The sequence below is a fragment of the Pseudophryne corroboree genome, chromosome 6 (assembly GCF_028390025.1).
Source record: "Pseudophryne corroboree isolate aPseCor3 chromosome 6, aPseCor3.hap2, whole genome shotgun sequence".
Classification (NCBI taxonomy): domain Eukaryota; kingdom Metazoa; phylum Chordata; class Amphibia; order Anura; family Myobatrachidae; genus Pseudophryne; species Pseudophryne corroboree.
The window spans coordinates 400,954,108-400,972,231 of NC_086449.1; the positions used below are offsets into that span (position 1 = coordinate 400,954,108).

Sequence of the window (18,124 nt, forward strand, 5' to 3'; positions counted from 1 at the left end):
GTTGTATTAACTGTACGAAGTGGCAGAAGCAGGCTTTGCAGGGGGGTTGTATACTAATATATATATATATATATATATATATATATACGGAGAAGAAAGGCGGCACTCGGAGACTGGCGAATTTGGTGAAACAAACCGTCAAGTGTTTTAATCACATCTACGTTTCGGGGGACGTACCCCCTTCCTCAGGACAAACCAAACACAAGTGCAAACAGTGTGAGAATGACATTAAATACCTCACCATACCAAAAGACGCCAACCCCCGTCGCGGCGACGCCAGCCGGAGCTCCGGACCCCGCACTTCCGGACGCGTCTCACTGTCTAACCAGGAAGTGTCGTCGTCCCGCCCCCGGACGTCATCCCGCGACGGCTATGGGCGTGCACACGTTCTGTAACCATGGAAACAATAGAAACAGCCTTAGTTGATAATCCACTACAAAAACATAGAATAGACATACATAAATACTTCACAACATTGCTATGTGTAGCAGTGCAACTCACTGATAGTGATAATCATTAAAAAACAAGTGACCATTAAAAATTAATCCATAAGACACATTCGGGTGTTAACCCTTATGTGATGTGTGAACATAACAAATGCACCCTCACACTCATAAAAATGCAACATAGTGTTAAAATATAATGTTATAAATATTCAAAGTGTGTAAAATTTACTGTGAGACACCGCTCTCTATACTGTCAGTGACACATCTTTTCAGCAGCTAGGTACTATACTAACATCTCTAATGAACTACGGTTCAATAATATTTATCTCTATTTCTACATTAAATAGTGTAAAAAATAGTGTAAAAATCCAAAACTAGAAGTAGCATACCTAAGACACTAGTATGTGGACATGAGATAATTTTCTGCAATAACATTTGAAGAAGAAGTTATTTCATAAAAAGCAGCTTAAACCTAGATTTTCGTTAAGACCCCTAGGGTGAATAGTATCAAGCCTGTGGATCCACCGCGATTCAAGTTGTAGCAATTTTTTAGGTCTATTGCCTCCACGCTGCGATAATGGGACCTGGTCCACGATTTTATAACGCAGCGAGGTGAGGCTGTGTCTATTCTGCGCGAAATGCCGTGCGACCGGTTGTTCACTAGTGCCAGAATGGAGAGCTGCCCTGATGGCCGACCTATGCTGGGCCATTCTTTCTTTAAATTGGCATTGGGTCTTGCCAATGTAGTACAGAATGCAAGGACATACCAGTACATATACTACAAAGGTCGAGCTGCAGGTGAGAGGCCATCGTATTGGAAACTTCTTACCAGTGTGTGGGTGTAATATGTAGTCACCTGTCTGCATATAGCTGCAGGTGGTACACCCCAGGCATCTGTAACATCCCGGTCTACGGGTAAGAAAATGTGTACCTGTTGAGGGGTTATTAAAAGTTGTCACATCACTCTTAACTAATAAATCCCTTAAGTTTGCACTTCTAGTGTAGCAGGGCATAATTATACTATTGCGTAAAGATGGTAAATTTGAATCGGAAGTGACCATAGGCCACATCTGTCGAACCTTTTTACATGTACTCATGCTTGCTGTGTTAAATTCGTTAACCCATGGTAATCTTGCAGTCTTAGATTTGGGAGGGTTGCCCTGCAATAGTTCCTCTCTGGTTTCACAGATGCTTTAGACCTGGCTGATTTCAGGAGATCATGGGGATACCCCCTCTCTAAAAATTTGTTGGTCATAATGTCCAACTGTATCTCCCGTTCTTCCATTTCACTCGTGGTTCTACACACCCTCAAATACTGTGAATATGGTAATCCTTTAACGGTAGCTGGTGGATGGAAACTGTCATGCCTCAACAATGTGTTGCGGTCTGTGGGTTTGCTATAAAGCGAAGTTTGGATCCTACCCTCTTTGACCATGATCTTGATATCTAGGAAACAAATCTCACATGTACTGGTGGTGAGGGTTAATTTAACCGGACTAGGTGAGGTATTATGTTCCTTAATTAATGTGGTGAGAGGGTCCAGTGCTCCCTTCCAAAACAACAGTAGGTCATCTATGTATCTGTAATACAAGCTGATCTGACCTGTAATAACTGGGTCCTCAAAAAATAGCTGCCTCTCTACCTCCCACATGTATGCATTGGCTAGAGACGGGGCCACAGCGGACCCCATCGCACACCCAGTTTCCTGTATGTAATATTTACCATTGAAAAGGAAATAATTATGTGTGAGAGTGAACATCAGTAGTTGAAGAGAAAAATATCTATATCGGTGCCCTCATATAGATCATTGTGCATAATCAGTCGCTTTACTGCTGCGACACCCGCCTTGTGCGGAATGCACGTATATAAGCTGGTGACGTCTAAAGTTGCCAAAATCAAATTACTAGACACCCGCTCAATGGTCATTAACTTTTTCAATAACATGGTAGAATCTTTCAAATGTGTAAATGTTGCCTGGATGCAAGGTTGAAGAAAAGCATCCAGAAAAATGGAAATCGATTCGCAGAGAGAACCCCTGGCTGATATAATCGGCCGGCCAGGGAGGCTCCTTGCATCTTTATGAATTTTAGGTATTGCGTAGAATATCGGGACTACCGGATATGGATTAATTAATTTAGTGTACACATCAGGGGTAATTAGTCCATCTTTTTTAGCATCCATCAGGATGGAATCCAATTCAGCTTTAAAACTACTAGTGGGATCATCCTCTAAGGGACTGTAGGTATGTCTGTCTGATAACAGGCGGTCACACTCCATGATGTAATTCGTGGTGTCCTGGACTACAATAGCCCCCCCTTTGTCCGCTCCCCGAATTATAATGTCCTTTCTATCCCGGAGGGACTTCAGGGCCAGGTTCTCTTCTTTAGTCAAATTTTTGTAGACTTGTGGAGGGGGATATCCTGTAAAGAGTCCATCATTCTTGTAAAAGTCCTTATAGAGGCATTGTTTGATATAGGATCAAATTTGGAACTCGGTCCCAGTTTTCTGATCTGAGGCTTCAACTGGCAGACGTTAGTATTCTCAGGATGTTTCCCAAAATGCTCATGTAATTTGAGTGTTCTATTAAATTTATATGTCTCTATTTTCCAGACAAACTTATTCGGCAAATTGGTTGGTATGTATGAAAGACCCTTATTCAAAACTGCTGTCTCAGCTGAAGAGAGGGGAGTGGTGAGTGCCGGACCACACAGAGAATTGGATATATGGGGTCCACCGTAGATTGACCAGTGGACCCACATAGGTCAAGGCACCTCCATTACTTTTCCACCCATCTTGGCATCTCAGGAGTACAGCCAACCCAGCAGCACTGGGATTTTGACACGTTGCACAGCACAGCATTGCACAGCACCTGGTCACTTTGACACTATTCACTGCTCTCTGTGACTGCACTAAGCACTTTCCAGCAGTAAGTATACAGCATGGCTACTTCAGATCCGGACCCAGGTGATGCCCTGTCCTACATATTACAATGTGAGAACCATGAAACTTTAAGTTTCTTGGATATAGAGGCAGAGAACATCCTGGTGAAGGAATCTGTGTTTGACGACAGCACTACACCAGCTAATGAGGATTTATTTCGTGAAATGTACAAATTAAAAAAACGTGAAATAGATTTCATTTATCATGGCAGGACCTTGTCCGACTATTTTAGGAATAAGCAAATCCCACGAGGATTCCGGGTCCAGAATACCCCTACAATTGGGCGCCATAACGCCACATTTTGTAAGCGTTGGATATCAGTGTTAAATAAATGTGCAATGGACCTCATGTTGCTCGTAATAGAGGAATCCACTAAAGAGGTCAATTTGACCAGAGAAAAATTACAGAAATTTGAGGAACAACATCTCAGACCCTGACTGACGATAAGACGACCAATTGGCTTGATAAATTAAAATCACAGGTGGATGCATACAGATTAGATCTGGTAAAATATAAAAAAGAAAAACTGCGCAAAGTGCAGTCTGATTATGAACAGCACCAGGTATACACCTGGCTTACCAACAATTCCACCAATCCAGAGAAGGGTCGCCCAGTGGGATTTCACCGGCGCAGACCATTCAGGCAACAATACAGTACATCAGCCAGCGAAACGGATGATACACTGCACTCTGACACAGCTGCATTTGCACAAGGTGCCCCTTTAGGGGTTACTACCCGGGACATCGCATCTGGCAAGAGAAAAAACCCACCAGAAGGGGCGGGCAGTCGAGGAGGCAGACGAAGAGGGAGGACACCAAGGTCGAAACGGACCTGATTTTCAATCTGTCCTCCACTCCCCTCTCTTCAGCTGAGACAGCAGTTTTGAATAATGGTCTTTCATACATACCAACCAATTTGACGAATAAGTTTGGCTGGAAAATAGAGACATATAAATTTAATAGAACACTCAAATTACGTGAGCATTTTGGGAAACATCCTGAGAATACCAACGTCTGCCAGTTGAAGCCTCAGATCAGAAAACTGGGACCGAGTTCCAAATTTGATCCTATATCAAACAATGCCTCTATAAGGACTTTTACAAGAATGATGGACTCTTTACAGGATATCCCCCCTCCACAAGTCTACAAAAATTTGACTAAAGAAGAGAACCTGGCCCTGAAGTCCCTCCAGGATAGAAAGGACATTATAATTCGGGGAGCGGACAAAGGGGGGCTATTGTAGTCCAGGACACCACGAATTACATCATGGAGTGTGACCGCCTGTTATCAGACAGACATACCTACAGTCCCTTAGAGGGTGATCCCCCTAGTAGTTTTAAAGCTAAATTGGATTCCATCCTGATGGATGCTAAAAAAGATGGACAAATTACCCCTGATGTGTACACTAAATTAATTAATCCATATCCGGTAGTCCCGATATTCTACGTAATACCTAAAATTCATAAAGATGCAAGGAGCCCCCCTGTCCGGCCGATTATATCAGCCAGGGTTCTCTCTGCGAATCGATTTCCATTTTTCTGGATGCTTTTCTTCAACCTTGCATCCAGGCAACATTTACACATTTGAAAGATTCTACCATGTTAATAAAAAAGTTAATGACCATTGAGCGGGTGTCTAGTAATTTGGTTTTGGCAACTTTAGACGTCACCAGCTTATATACGTGCATTCCGCACAAGGCGGGTGTCGCAGTGGTAAAGCGACTGATTACGCACAATGATCTATATGAGGGCCCTGATATAGATATTTTTCTCTTCAACTACTGATGTTCACTCTCACACATAATTATTTCCTTTTCAATGGTAAATATTACATACAGGAAACTGGGTGTGCGATGGGGTCCGCTGTGGCCCCGTCTCTAGCCAATGCATACATGTGGGAGGTAGAGAGGCAGCTATTTTTTGAGGACCCAGTTATTACAGGTCAGATCAGCTTGTATTACAGATACATAGATGACCTACTGTTGTTTTGGGAGGGAGCACTGGACCCTCTCACCACATTAATTAAGGAATATAATACCTCACCTAGTCCGGTTAAATTAACCCTCACCACCAGTACATGTGAGATTTGTTTCCTAGATATCAAGATCATGGTCAAAGAGGGTAGGATCCAGACTTCGCTTTATAGCAAACCCACAGACCGCAACACATTGTTGAGGCATGACCGTTTCCATCCACCAGCTACCGTTAAAGGATTACCATATTCACAGTATTTGAGGGTGTGTAGAACTACCAGTGAAATGGAAGAACGGGAGATACAGTTGGACATTATGACCAACAAATTTTTAGAGAGGGGGTATCCCCGTGATCTCCTGAAATCAGCCAGGTCTAAAGCATCTGTGAAAACCAGAGAGGAACTATTGCAGGGCAACCCTCCCAAATCTAAGACTGCAAGATTACCATGGGTTAACGAATTTAACACAGCAAGCATGAGTACATGTAAAAAGGTTCGACAGATGTGGCCTATGGTCACTTCCGATTCAAATTTACCATCTTTACGCAATAGTAAAATTATGCCCTGCTACACTAGAAGTGCAAACTTAAGGGATTTATTAGTTAAGAGTGATGTGACAACTTTTAATAACCCCTCAACAGGTACACATTTTCTTACCCGTAGACCGAGATGTTACTGATGCCTGGGGTGTACCACCTGCAGCTATATGCAGACAGGTGACTACATATTACACCCACACACTGGTAAGAAGTTTCCAATAAGATGGCCTCTCACCTGCAGCTCGACCTTTGTAGTATATGTACTGGTATGTCCTTGCAGTCTGTACTACATTGGCAAGACCCAATGCCAATTTAAAGAAAGAATGGCCCAGCGTAGGTCGGCCATCAGGGCAGCTCTCCATTCTGGCACTAGTGAACAACCGGTCGCACGGCATTTCGCGCAGAATAGACACAGCCTCACCTCGCTGCGTTATAAAATCGTGGACCAGGTCCCATTATCGCAGCGTGGAGGCAATAGACCTAAAAAATTGCTACAACTTGAATCGCGGTGGATCCACAGGCTTGATACTATTCACCCTAGGGGTCTTAACGAAAATCTAGGTTTAAGCTGCTTTTTATGAAATAACTTCTTCTTCAAATGTTATTGCAGAAAATTATCTCATGTCCACATACTAGTGTCTTAGGTATGCTACTTCTAGTTTTGGATTTTTACACTATTTTTTACACTATTTAATGTAGAAATAGAGATAAATATTATTGAACCGTAGTTCATTAGAGATGTTAGTATAGTACCTAGCTGCTGAAAAGATGTGTCACTGACAGTATAGAGAGCGGTGTCTCACAGTAAATTTTACACACTTTGAATATTTATAACATTATATTTTAACACTATGTTGCATTTTTATGAGTGTGAGGGTGCATTTGTTATGTTCACACATCACATAAGGGTTAACACCCGAATGTGTCTTATGGATTAATTTTTAATGGTCACTTGTTTTTTAATGATTATCACTATCAGTGAGTTGCACTGCTACACATAGCAATGTTGTGAAGTATTTATGTATGTCTATTCTATGTTTTTGTAGTGGATTATCAACTAAGGCTGTTTCTATTGTTTCCATGGTTACAGAACGTGTGCACGTCCACAGCCGTCACGGGATGACGTCCGGGGGCGGGACGACGACACTTCCTGGTTAGACAGTGAGACGCGTCCGGAAGTGCGGGGTCCGGAGCTCCGGCTGGCGTCGCCACGACGGGGGTTGGCGTCTTTTGGTATGGTAAGGTATTTAATGTCATTCTCACACTGTTTGCACTTGTGTTTGGTTTGTCCTGAGGAAGGGGGTACGTCACCCGAAACGTAGATGTGATTAAAACACTTAACAGTTTGTTTCACCAAATTCGCCAGTCTCCGAGTGCCGCCTTTCTTCTCCGTATATATTGAGGTAGCAATAACCTCTAAGGAGGGCACCGGAGCCAGTAACCTGCCGGGAGCGGTGAGTGCCGGACCACACAGAGGATTGTGTGTGTGTATATATATATATATATATATATATAAAAGATCGATATACCCTTATCCTGCGCTAAGTTAGGGCTGCACCTCTAGAATAACCCTTCTGCTAGAACAGGGTTCAAGAAACACGTAGAAAACAAATTCAGAGAGCGCACAATAATACAAAATTAAAACAATGAAGTATCCAATTAAAATTAGAAACCAACCAGCAACCAAATACATAGAAATGCATTAAAATTTATTAAAAAAACATGACAAATGGACAAATATAAACCCCTACGAGACTGGTATTTTCTGGGGCTTGTTGTCCTTAAGAAGAGAAGAGAACATAGATTAATTCTCTTCTTAAGGACAACAAGCCCCAGAAAATACCAGTCTCGTAGGGGTTTATATTTGTCCATTTATCATGTTTTTTAATACATTTTAATGAATTTCTATGTATTTGGTTGCTGGTTGGTTTCTAATTTTAATTGGATACTTCATTGTTTTAATTTTGTATTATTGTGCGCCCTCTGAATTTGTTTTCTACATTTATATATAAATATATATATATATATATACTTACACAAACAAGTATAGAGAGAATAGTGCCCTTGGAGAACTGAAAAGGGGCAGAACAGTATATAGGGGGTAATTCAAACCTGATCGCTGCTGTGTATTTTCACACAGCGTGCTTTCAGATCTGAACTGCACATGCGTATGCACCGCAATGCGCAGGTGTGATGGAACACAGCAACGGGGATCGCCGGTCAACGACGGGATTGTGCGAAGGATCCATTTGCGCGGGCGTTCACAAGGAGATTGACATGAAGAGGGCGTTTGTGGGTGTCAACTGACCGTTTTCAGGGAGTGTCCGGAAAAACACAGGCATATCCAAGCATTTGAAGGGAAGGAGTCTGATGTCAAATCTGTCCCCGATCAGCAGGAAACAATCGCCGCAGCTGAGTAAGTCCTGGGCTGCGCAGAGACTGCACAAAATCAGTTTGTGCAGCTCTGCTACACTTCCGAACACACACTTGCACAGCGATTTAATCCTCCCCTGCAGGCGGCGACTATCTGATCTCAGGGCAGCAAAAAAAATTTGCCCAGCGATCAGGTATGAATTACCACCATAGTCAGTTCCCATTGCTAAATCTGGAGAGGACCCATTGCATCAATAAGTAAGGTAACAAAACCTTCCAAGTGTAAATGTTCTCTGTTGCATTGTAATTTCCCACCAGAGCAGGTAGCCCACTGCTTCCTCTCATGGCCATTAGACTGCACCTCATATTAGTCATGCTGTCCCATGCCATGCATAAAAAAATATGGGCCTGGCTTCATGGGGAAAGGGGCGTAACCACAAAATAATACCTATTCATATTACGCTGTGCAGTAGTCTCCATTCAAATGACACCACACAGTAGTGCCACTTACACAGATTACACCAGGTAGAGCCCCTTTTACACATTATGCCAGGTAGAGCCTCAGTCATACATTATGCCAGGTAGAGTCCCGGTCACATATTATGCCATGTAGAGCCCCGGTCACACATTATGCCAGGTAGAACCCCATTTTACACATTAGTCCAAGTAGAGCCCCTATCACACATTACGCCAGGTTCATCCTCCTTTTACCCATTACCCCAGGTAGAGTCCCCTTTTACACAGTAGGTCAGGTAGAGCTCCCTTTTACACATTACAGCATACAGAGCTCCCTTTTACACATTATGGCAGGAAGAGTCCCCTTTTACATATTAGGCTGCTCGGGCTTTTAGCCTGCCTGCCTGCGTCACTTTACAGTGACCTGGGCCTAGTGCCCACAGTCACCCTATTCACCTGGGACACATACAAGTTGGGCCTAGTGCCCCCTACATGTACACAGGTCTGAGGCCTGACAATTACCCACGGGCCTAGCGCATGCCTAGCATGGTGTCAGTTGGGTGACCTGGGCCTAATGCCCAGAGTCACCTTATATACCTAATGGGGGGACACTTCAGCTATTAGGGCCTAGTGCCATCTATTATGGCCACAGGCCTAGTGCTCACCTACTGCCTTGTCCTTTGTGGCTTAGGGAGGAAAGATGTAGGCTCTTAGAAGGGCCTACCTCATGGTGGGGAGCTTCACTGGGCTCTTTTCCTTCCCACCACTGCAGGCATTCCCATAGTCTTCTGGACTCTTCCACGGCAACTGGAGCGCATCGTCTGGCATCTTCTTCCAGCTCCGGCCACCATGCTTCCTCTTCCTCTCCTCCATGGTGTCTCCTTTCTTCGTCCCTCCAGCGGCGTCTGACGTCAAATACGGGAGTGAAGCAGCTATTGCATGGCATGCTCTGATTGGCTCGCCGCAGCTGTTATCCATTGGCTGCTGCTCCGCGGCACAGCTTCGATCATCTTCCCTGACATGCGGGAGGACACCCAGCACAGGGCTAGTTCGCTATGCATGTCAGTCCGGCCCACCCGCACAAGTACAAAAGCATTGCACAGCGGCGATGCTTTTGTACTTGTAGAGAAACTCCCAGCCAACGCAGCTCCTGCTGCCGGGCAGCTACTCGTCACTGCCCAGCTCACAGTGGGTGTTCCCCCGCATGGTCCAGCCACGCCTGCATTGGCCAGACCACACCGACAAAACAGCGGCCAAACGCCGCCATGCCGCTCCCTCTCGCCTAGCAACCGCCTCTGCCTGTCAATTAGGCAGAGGCGATTGCTAGGCAACAACAGCCATCGGCTGTCAGCCATGCGCCGTGGACTGCGGCGCCGGCGCATGCACAGTTCTGACCTGAACGCTGCGCTGCGAAGAACTGCAGCGAGCGTTCAGGTCAGAATAATCCCCAATGTCCGTGCCACTCCAAACAGTCCTGATATGAGAATAGGTGCATGTGGACACAGCTGTATACTAAATTCAATTTCATGACTAGATCATGGAGAGTCAAGGTGTTATATTATTGCATTCAAAAGGTTTCTCCCCAGCTCAGGCGTTGCCCAAGACTATAACTCTACTTTTATCAGACCCCACAATGTTTAATTATTTTTTTCTTTTTTTGCATCAAAAGTGTGCCCTAGCTAGTAATCCCTAGCAAGATATAAATATAGCGTAATAATAACATGCTTTTCAGATCTAAAGCATCTGCTAGGTATGGCTCTTCTATTTCTCATTTCTGCTAAACATATTTCATTCAGCAACAAAAAACACTTTCTCATATCATTACAATTTTGATAATGGCTTCTGCTTTTGAAATTCACAAACTTGTGAAATATGGAGGAGGCGCAGAAGGATGAATAAGATGGGCATACAATGAAGAAATTGTTTTTATGCATTGTATTGAAAAGGAAATTCCAGAAATGAAATGTCAGGTCGCAGTCAAGATATCAAGCCAACCTGCATTGTATTTCAATTTCATATATTTACAATTATTTATTTTGTTTCTTCTTAGATAAGCCCCATCTGTCTATTATTAGACCATAAGATAAACCTCTTTTATAACCGATTGTGCTACATAATTGCTGAATTTCATAGAATAGAAATTCACAGCAGATCATTTACTTATACAATTGGATTTCTTATTTACCTCCAATTATGTATGTAACAATGGGGTCTATTTACTAAGCCTTGGATGGAGATAAAGTGGATGGAGATAAAGTATTAGCCAATCAGCTCCTAACTGCCATGTCACAGGCTGGCTTTGAAAAATGACAGCTATGAGCTGATTGGTTGGAACTTTATCTCCGACCACTCTATCTCCATCCAAGGCTTAGTAAATAGACCCCAACGTGTCATTTGGCAAGTCAGAAATATTAGCTTAAAAGTATATTTGCTGACTTTGCAAGTGGTATTTACCTAATTCACCCTCATAATCTGTGGGGGTGAAGAAAAAAAACTATTATTGAATTGCACCTGATGGGCTGAATGAACATTTGTATTCATTTTCTCTTATACTTTTCAAAAACAAATATATATATATTTTTTTTGCATGAGTTAAATGTTTTCAATGTCATAAATTACCTTTCATATGTGTACTGTGCTTGGGCTCCAACCATTCTCAATTTTCCAATGGCTTTATTCAGTTGTTGAGACCTGAGCTTAAAGAGTAAGTAAAGTTAGCCTCCGATTTCTAGCATTTTAATAAATTTGACATGAAAGAAACACAGGTAGGCTTTTATGGCATAAAACATTTATATTATTTCAATGGGATACTTTGATATTCTGAGTCCACACCGACTTAACATGCAGCTTGCATTGCTGATAACTTATTATTAAATCTATAAACTGTTAATAAATAATAATTTAAGATTGCAAAATTGTTATAATATAACTTAGTTTTGTATATAACATTTAGCATGCATACTATTTCTATTAGATAACCTGCAAAGCCACTGCAAACTGATTGGTTAAATGTAGTCATACGGAATCAGTAAGTAAAAAGGACAATTATGCAAACAGTGGCAGTCATGAGTTGAATATTGTATATTTTGTTAAATGTTGCTATGATCTATCCATTCTAGGGGTGTTCTTCACCAATAGTGGTGAAGTTTGCTGATACCCAGAAAGACAAGGAACAGAGGCGTCTACAGCAGCAGTTAGCACAACAAATGCAACAGCTTAATACTGCCACATGGGGGAACCTCACTGGACTCGGAGGGCTTACCCCACAGTACTTAGCAGTAAGTATATGTTATTGCCTGTAAAATAGATTATAAAATAGGAGGGTTTGTTACAGCTCTCTATTTCCTGTGAATGTTTAAAAATTTCTCCAAATGGGTATCCTGGAATATGTGGGCAAAAAGTTGTGACAATAGTGTGTACCATAATGATTTTCCAATATTCTTTAAATGTAAGTATATCAACTTACCCTTGATTGGTGGTAAACAAGTGTTGGGCAGAAATCACACCATTGTCCTATGGTGGTTGATTAAGCAGCGCTGCTCTCTCTGTAGTCCTGTGATTTCCTTACTCCATAATGATATAGGAGGTCATTCCGAGTTGATCGCTAGCTGCATTCATTCGCTGTGCAGTGATGAGGCAAAAAAAAGGCACTTCTGCGCATGTGTATGCGGCGCAATGCACACGCGCAATGTACTATTACAACAAACTATGTACTTTCACACAGGGTCTAGCGAAGCTTTTCAGTCGCACTGCTGGCCGCAGAGTGATTGACAGGAAGAGGGCATTTCTGGGTGTCAACTGACCGTTTTCAGGGAGTGTTCGGAAAAACGCAGGCGTGGCTGGGCGAACGCAGGGAGAGTTTGTGACATCAAAACAGGAACTGAACAGTCTGAAGTCATCGCAAGCACTGAGTAGGTTTTGAGCTACTCTAAAACTGCACAAAAAAACTTTGCCACTGCTCTGCGATCCTTTCGTTCGCACTTCTGCTAAGCTGAAATACACTCCCAGTGGGAGGCGGCATAGCATTTGCACGGCTGCTAAAAACTGCTAGCGAGCAAACAACTCAGAATGACCACCCTAGTACAGACCTGTCCAACCTGTGGCCCTCCAGCTGTTGTGAAACTACACATCCCAGCATGCCCTGCTACAGTTTTAGCATTTCCTGACAGCAAAACTGTGGCTAGGCATGCTGGGAATTGTAGTTTCACAACAGCTGGTGGGCCGCAGGTTGGCAGGTAGGAGACATAATGTGGTGCTACTGTGGTGCAGATCAATTTGGAACCAATATAATATACTCTACAGATGATTTGTAATGTCAATTGGATATACATGGGCCTTGGCCATACATTTATTAGATCTGTATTTAGAGTGATATCGAAAATATAGGCCGATTCAGAGATGATAAAGGGTCACATCGCTGTTGTGTCCTTGGATGCAGCAGTGATGTGAAAATATGCTAATGCCACAGGAAGTAAATGAGGGATCTGTGTGCTGCATCTAAGTGGATTATCTGTGAGATCATTGGTCATCTGAGTTACACAGATAGACCTTCACAGTTCCGTGGCTCTCACAGCTCCGTTGCTACTCCCAAAATATTGGGGCAACATTCCCCCATTTTTTGGGAACTTTGCACAACCTGTCAATCGAGCTGCAGCTTAGGAAGCACTGTGTGCAATGATGCAGGACCCGTAGAAACATAGAATTAAGATAACAACCACTTGGCCCATCTAGTCTGCCTCTTTTTTTTACCGTTTTTTTTTTACCTCAAACCTTATTTTATCCTTATTTATTTGTAAGGATATCCTTATGTCTATCCCATGCATGTTTAAATTGCTCTACTGTCTTAGCCTATACCACTTCTGATGGGAGGCTATTCCACTTGTCCACTACCCATTCTGTGAAGTAATGTTTCCTCAAATTTCCCCTGAACCTCCCACCCTCCAGTTTCAGTACATGTCCTCGTGTTCTAATTCTTTTCTTCATTTTAAGAATGTTTCCCTCCTGGACTTTGTTAAAACCCTTGATATATTTGAAAGCTTCTATCATGTCCCCCTTTTCCCTTCTCTGCTCCAAACTATACATTTTAGTTACCCTTCTTTGTACAGTTTCTAATGTATTAATATCCTTCTGAAGATATGGCCTCCAGAATTGAACAAGGTATTCTAGATGCGGCCGTACCAATGACCTATAGAGTGGCATTATTACTTCTTTCTTTTTGCTGCTGATTCCTCTCCCAATGCAACCAAGCATTTGCCTAGCCTTCCTCATTGCTTTGTTACATTGCTTACTTGCCTTTAAGTCATCTGAAATAGTGACTACTAGATCCCTTGCCTCCTCAGTAGTTTCCAGTATATTAATACTATATATAGCCTTTAAGTTTTTGAGACCCAAGTGCATGATTTTGCATTTTGTGGCATTAAACTGCAAACTGCACATACACAGAATGGGTCCTGTGTATACTCAGGTGTCCCACCATCACACCATCAGAGATGTACACAAAGCTTCAGGTTTTCATGCAGATGTGTCCTAATTGGGGCCGCCATCAGAGAGGGACTGACAGGAGTTATGTCCTGGGCCCAGAGAGAGAGAAACCAATTGCTCACTGGTAAACAGGTATGGACTTTGCCCTGACTCTGTATTACCCTGAAGACCTACTTGTCTCCAGTTCAGAAGAAACATTACATCACAGCGAACCTCCACACCAGCTTCATAGTAGGAAATTTGGACAGCTTCCATGAGATACTGTACCTTGGACACCCCTGTACCTCAGAATCTGCATAGGGGGCACATATTGTATGCTCCCTTCAGTGTTCGCTAATCCATCACTGCAGTTACCTGCGACGCACCCGTGAGTCTCGGTGAGCCCTGCCTGACCCCTTCCCAGTGTACGATTGCAGAATACATTGAAACTGGAACCCTCTCAGTCAATTCCTCTTACCTGCGTGTTCTGAACCCGGTGATAGTACATTATAATATCCATGTAAATTGCATGCTGAATTTTGTGTGGTGGGTGAGTGCATATACTGTAGCATCAGCTGGTGAGGAGACTGCAATTAGGGTGGACAATCTTGGGATCAGGGTCAGCAGGATCCTTGGATTTTGGCCTAAAATCAGTGTGATTTAAATCCCAGGATTGGAGCCTCCAATTCCGGGTTTTTGCGATCAGTGTTCGCAGAATTATTATTTTTGTTTATGCCAGGTAGTACTGAGCACCTGCAGCTCTCGCTCAGATGCTGCCCGGCTGCTCTGACCGCTGCTTGTGCATGACGTGACATCAGAGGTCACACTGAGCAGCCCCACTCTGGCCTGTAGTGTATCACAGGCTCACACAAAGCTGTTGAGCTGAGAGCAAAGCGCACAAGCAGAGGAGAGAGAGTCTGATTCCTGGCTGGTACTCGGAGGGGGTGATACTAGAGAGAGAGATATAAGGGCTGATGGGGATGATAAGGACTGATGGGGGGTGGAGAGAGAGTTATATAAGGATTGAAGGATGAGGGGGGAGAGAGATAACGACTGAGTGATGAGAGGAGGATGGAGTGCAGCCAGTGGGTCCTGCTGCTGCCTGCCAGTGCCACCATTAATTCAATACCGGGATGCTGGGAATCCTGGGATTGAGCGTTTTCTAATCCTGAATCCCAGGATTTTAAAAATGGCTGGGGATTGGCCTGTGTAAGGTATACAAAGCACCATTGACTACTATCACGCTGGCTCAGTCAGTGTATTGCTTACTATGTCAACCTATGCACTTCATTTTCCTACAGCAGCAGCCTGTGATTGACACATCAGATAAAGTACAGATCCCCCATCTGCATATACTGTATTTCACTCTAAACTTGCTAACCTGAAGGGATGTAAGTGTGCTCTGTTTCCCATGCCAGTTATGTAGCTCTGGGCTCGGTGTAGACTTTGCATGAGAGCCTTGGCCAGTAGTGACAACTGCGGTTACTAGGTGCTGTGAGGGGTAAGACTGGCTAGTCATGTCACAGCGCTCTCTGGTCAAGTGTTCTATTGCCCACGCCCCGCAGACAGCTGCATCAGGCTGCGAAACAACAGCTGGCCAATACGCAGGGAGGACTTCTTAAAAAAAAAAAGAAAGAAAAAGATTTTCCTGTACATCAGCCATTCACTGAATCGTTTTATAGGTTCACGACGCTCCACCTGTATGTGACTTCACAACGTGTGACATCATGTAGTGGTGGAGTGCCAGGACAGAACACTGCTCCCTAGACATCCAAGTAAGCAAAGATTTTTCTGTGTAAGAATAAGATAGTGGGGGTCAGCGCCCTGCCTGTTTTGACAGTCCCGGGCCCCACAATTTCTGATGGCAGCCCTAGTCCTAATACAATGTTGCTGTGATACGTGCGCAGAGGCGCATGCCGCGGCAGGCTACTTATGCTTACACCTGTGGTTTTATCATGCACCTGATCTCCCGACACACGCATGCTGCGATGCATACTCAACGGAGCATCGTTATAAAAGCACTCATCTGTACATCTCTTAATTAGGACCATAATTTGGATTGATAGCGTAGGTTCTGCAAAACATGTATACAATTGTTTTATTGTATATATTATTTATTACAATAAATGGACCAGTGTTTTTTTAAAACACACTGTATAATCTTTTGGTTTTCAATTATCAGATATTCATCAAACCAAATTCTATTTTTGTGTCACTCTAAATACGGACAGGCATTGGATTAATAAATTAATGTCCAAAGTGCATGTACCGTACATCCAATTGAGGTTGATATCATCTGGTTATATATCATCTGCAAAGAATATTGTATTGGTTCCAAATTGATCTGCACCATGGAATCTCCACATTATGGGGGTGATTCAGAGTTGATTGTAGCTGTGCTAAATTTAGCACAGCTACGATCAGGCAAACTGACATGCGGGGGTACACCCAGCACAGGGCTAACCTGCATGTCAGTCCCTGCCCCGTCGCAGAAGTACAAAAGCATCGCACGGCGATGCTTTTGTACTTCAGGAGTAGCTCCTGGCCAGCGCAGCTCCTGCGCTCTGGCAGGCAGCTACTCATCGCTGCCCGGATTGCAGCGACTGCGTGTGATGTCATGCAGCTGCCGCGGCCCGTCCCCGGCATGGTCCGGCCACGCCTGCATTGGCCGGACCCTCTTAAATGGCGGCTTAACGCCACCATCCCACCCCCTCCCACCCAGCAACCGCCTCTGCCTGTCAATCAGGCAGAGGGGATCGCAAGCTAAAGACAACCGTCGGCTGTCTGGCATACGCCGGCGTACTGCGGCGCCGGCGTAGGCCAGGCCTAATCGCTGCTGTGCAAACACACACAGCACCAATCAGGTCTGAATTAGCCCCTATGTCTCCCACTATATCATTATGGAATAAAAAAATCACAGGACTGCAGAGAGAGCAACACTGACTGACCAACCACCATAGGACAATGGTGTGATATTTGCCCAACGCTCGTTTACCTTTAATCAAGGGTAAGTTTATATATGTATATTTACAGGTTATCCAAATATCATTACGGTGCACACTATATGCACACCTCTCTTTTACCCAACATATTCCAGGATACCCATTTGGAAAAATTCTTAATCATTCAGAGAAAAGGGACAGTGCTGGAAAGCAAACGTGCTCGAGAGTGCTATATAAGGAGCACAGTGCAAAGGACCCAGCTGTTTCTGGCTGCACGTCCTTTTCTCAATTGTGCCCTAAGATGTATCTGGCGCCTGCCACTCATAATCCCATCTGTAACATTAGATGACATTTTATTATCAAATGTTGAGATTCAAGTTGATTCCAAGAATATTTAAAGTATAAAATCACGGCAATTTGTGGCTACGGAGAGTATCATTTGTGCCTATAATCCTCTGGAAAACGTAAAGAAAAATTAGTTATCCTCAATATAATTTTGACTTTAGCACATACAGTATTATTATTACTATTATTACCATCGTTTATTTATATGGCACCACATGGTTTCCCCTACGCCTTTCAATATACACACACTTCTGCAGTGGATGTGTCTTGCATCTCCATATTCCTTATATTATTTCTGGTACGTTCCCAATATGAGTGACCATGTGTAATTGCTAATGACCTATTTGAGCACGAAGAAGGTGCAGGGGAGGGTTAGCAATTTGGTCAGAGAGGTATAATCAATGTTTCTAAAATAAACTGTTCATGGCGAACTGCTAGAATGTATAGAGCAAATTATACATTTATTTTGTAAAATGGTTTTAAATGTATTTTCTACCTATTGATAATTATTCTGCAGTACTCCAAGTAATAATGAAAGAAGATTAGAACAACTGAATAACATGTATGCTTAACTTCTAGTTTTCTGCTACACTGACATTTAATGAGTAATTAGTATTTAACTCAAGGGGCCTTCAGGTTTATTAGTGCAAATC

General features: G+C 43.3%; 1 protein-coding gene across 32 annotated transcripts in view; it reads left to right on the forward strand.

Moving 5' to 3' along the window:
- CELF2 (CUGBP Elav-like family member 2) overlaps window positions 1-18,124 on the forward strand; it is a 633,688-nt gene that overhangs the window by 516,131 nt on the left and 99,433 nt on the right. For all 32 annotated transcript variants that reach the window (XM_063926831.1, XM_063926832.1, XM_063926834.1 and 29 more), the window contains one exon: window positions 11,844-12,002. In XM_063926831.1, coding sequence (XP_063782901.1) covers window positions 11,844-12,002 — 159 coding nt within the window. The remainder of the gene's footprint in view (window positions 1-11,843; window positions 12,003-18,124) is intronic.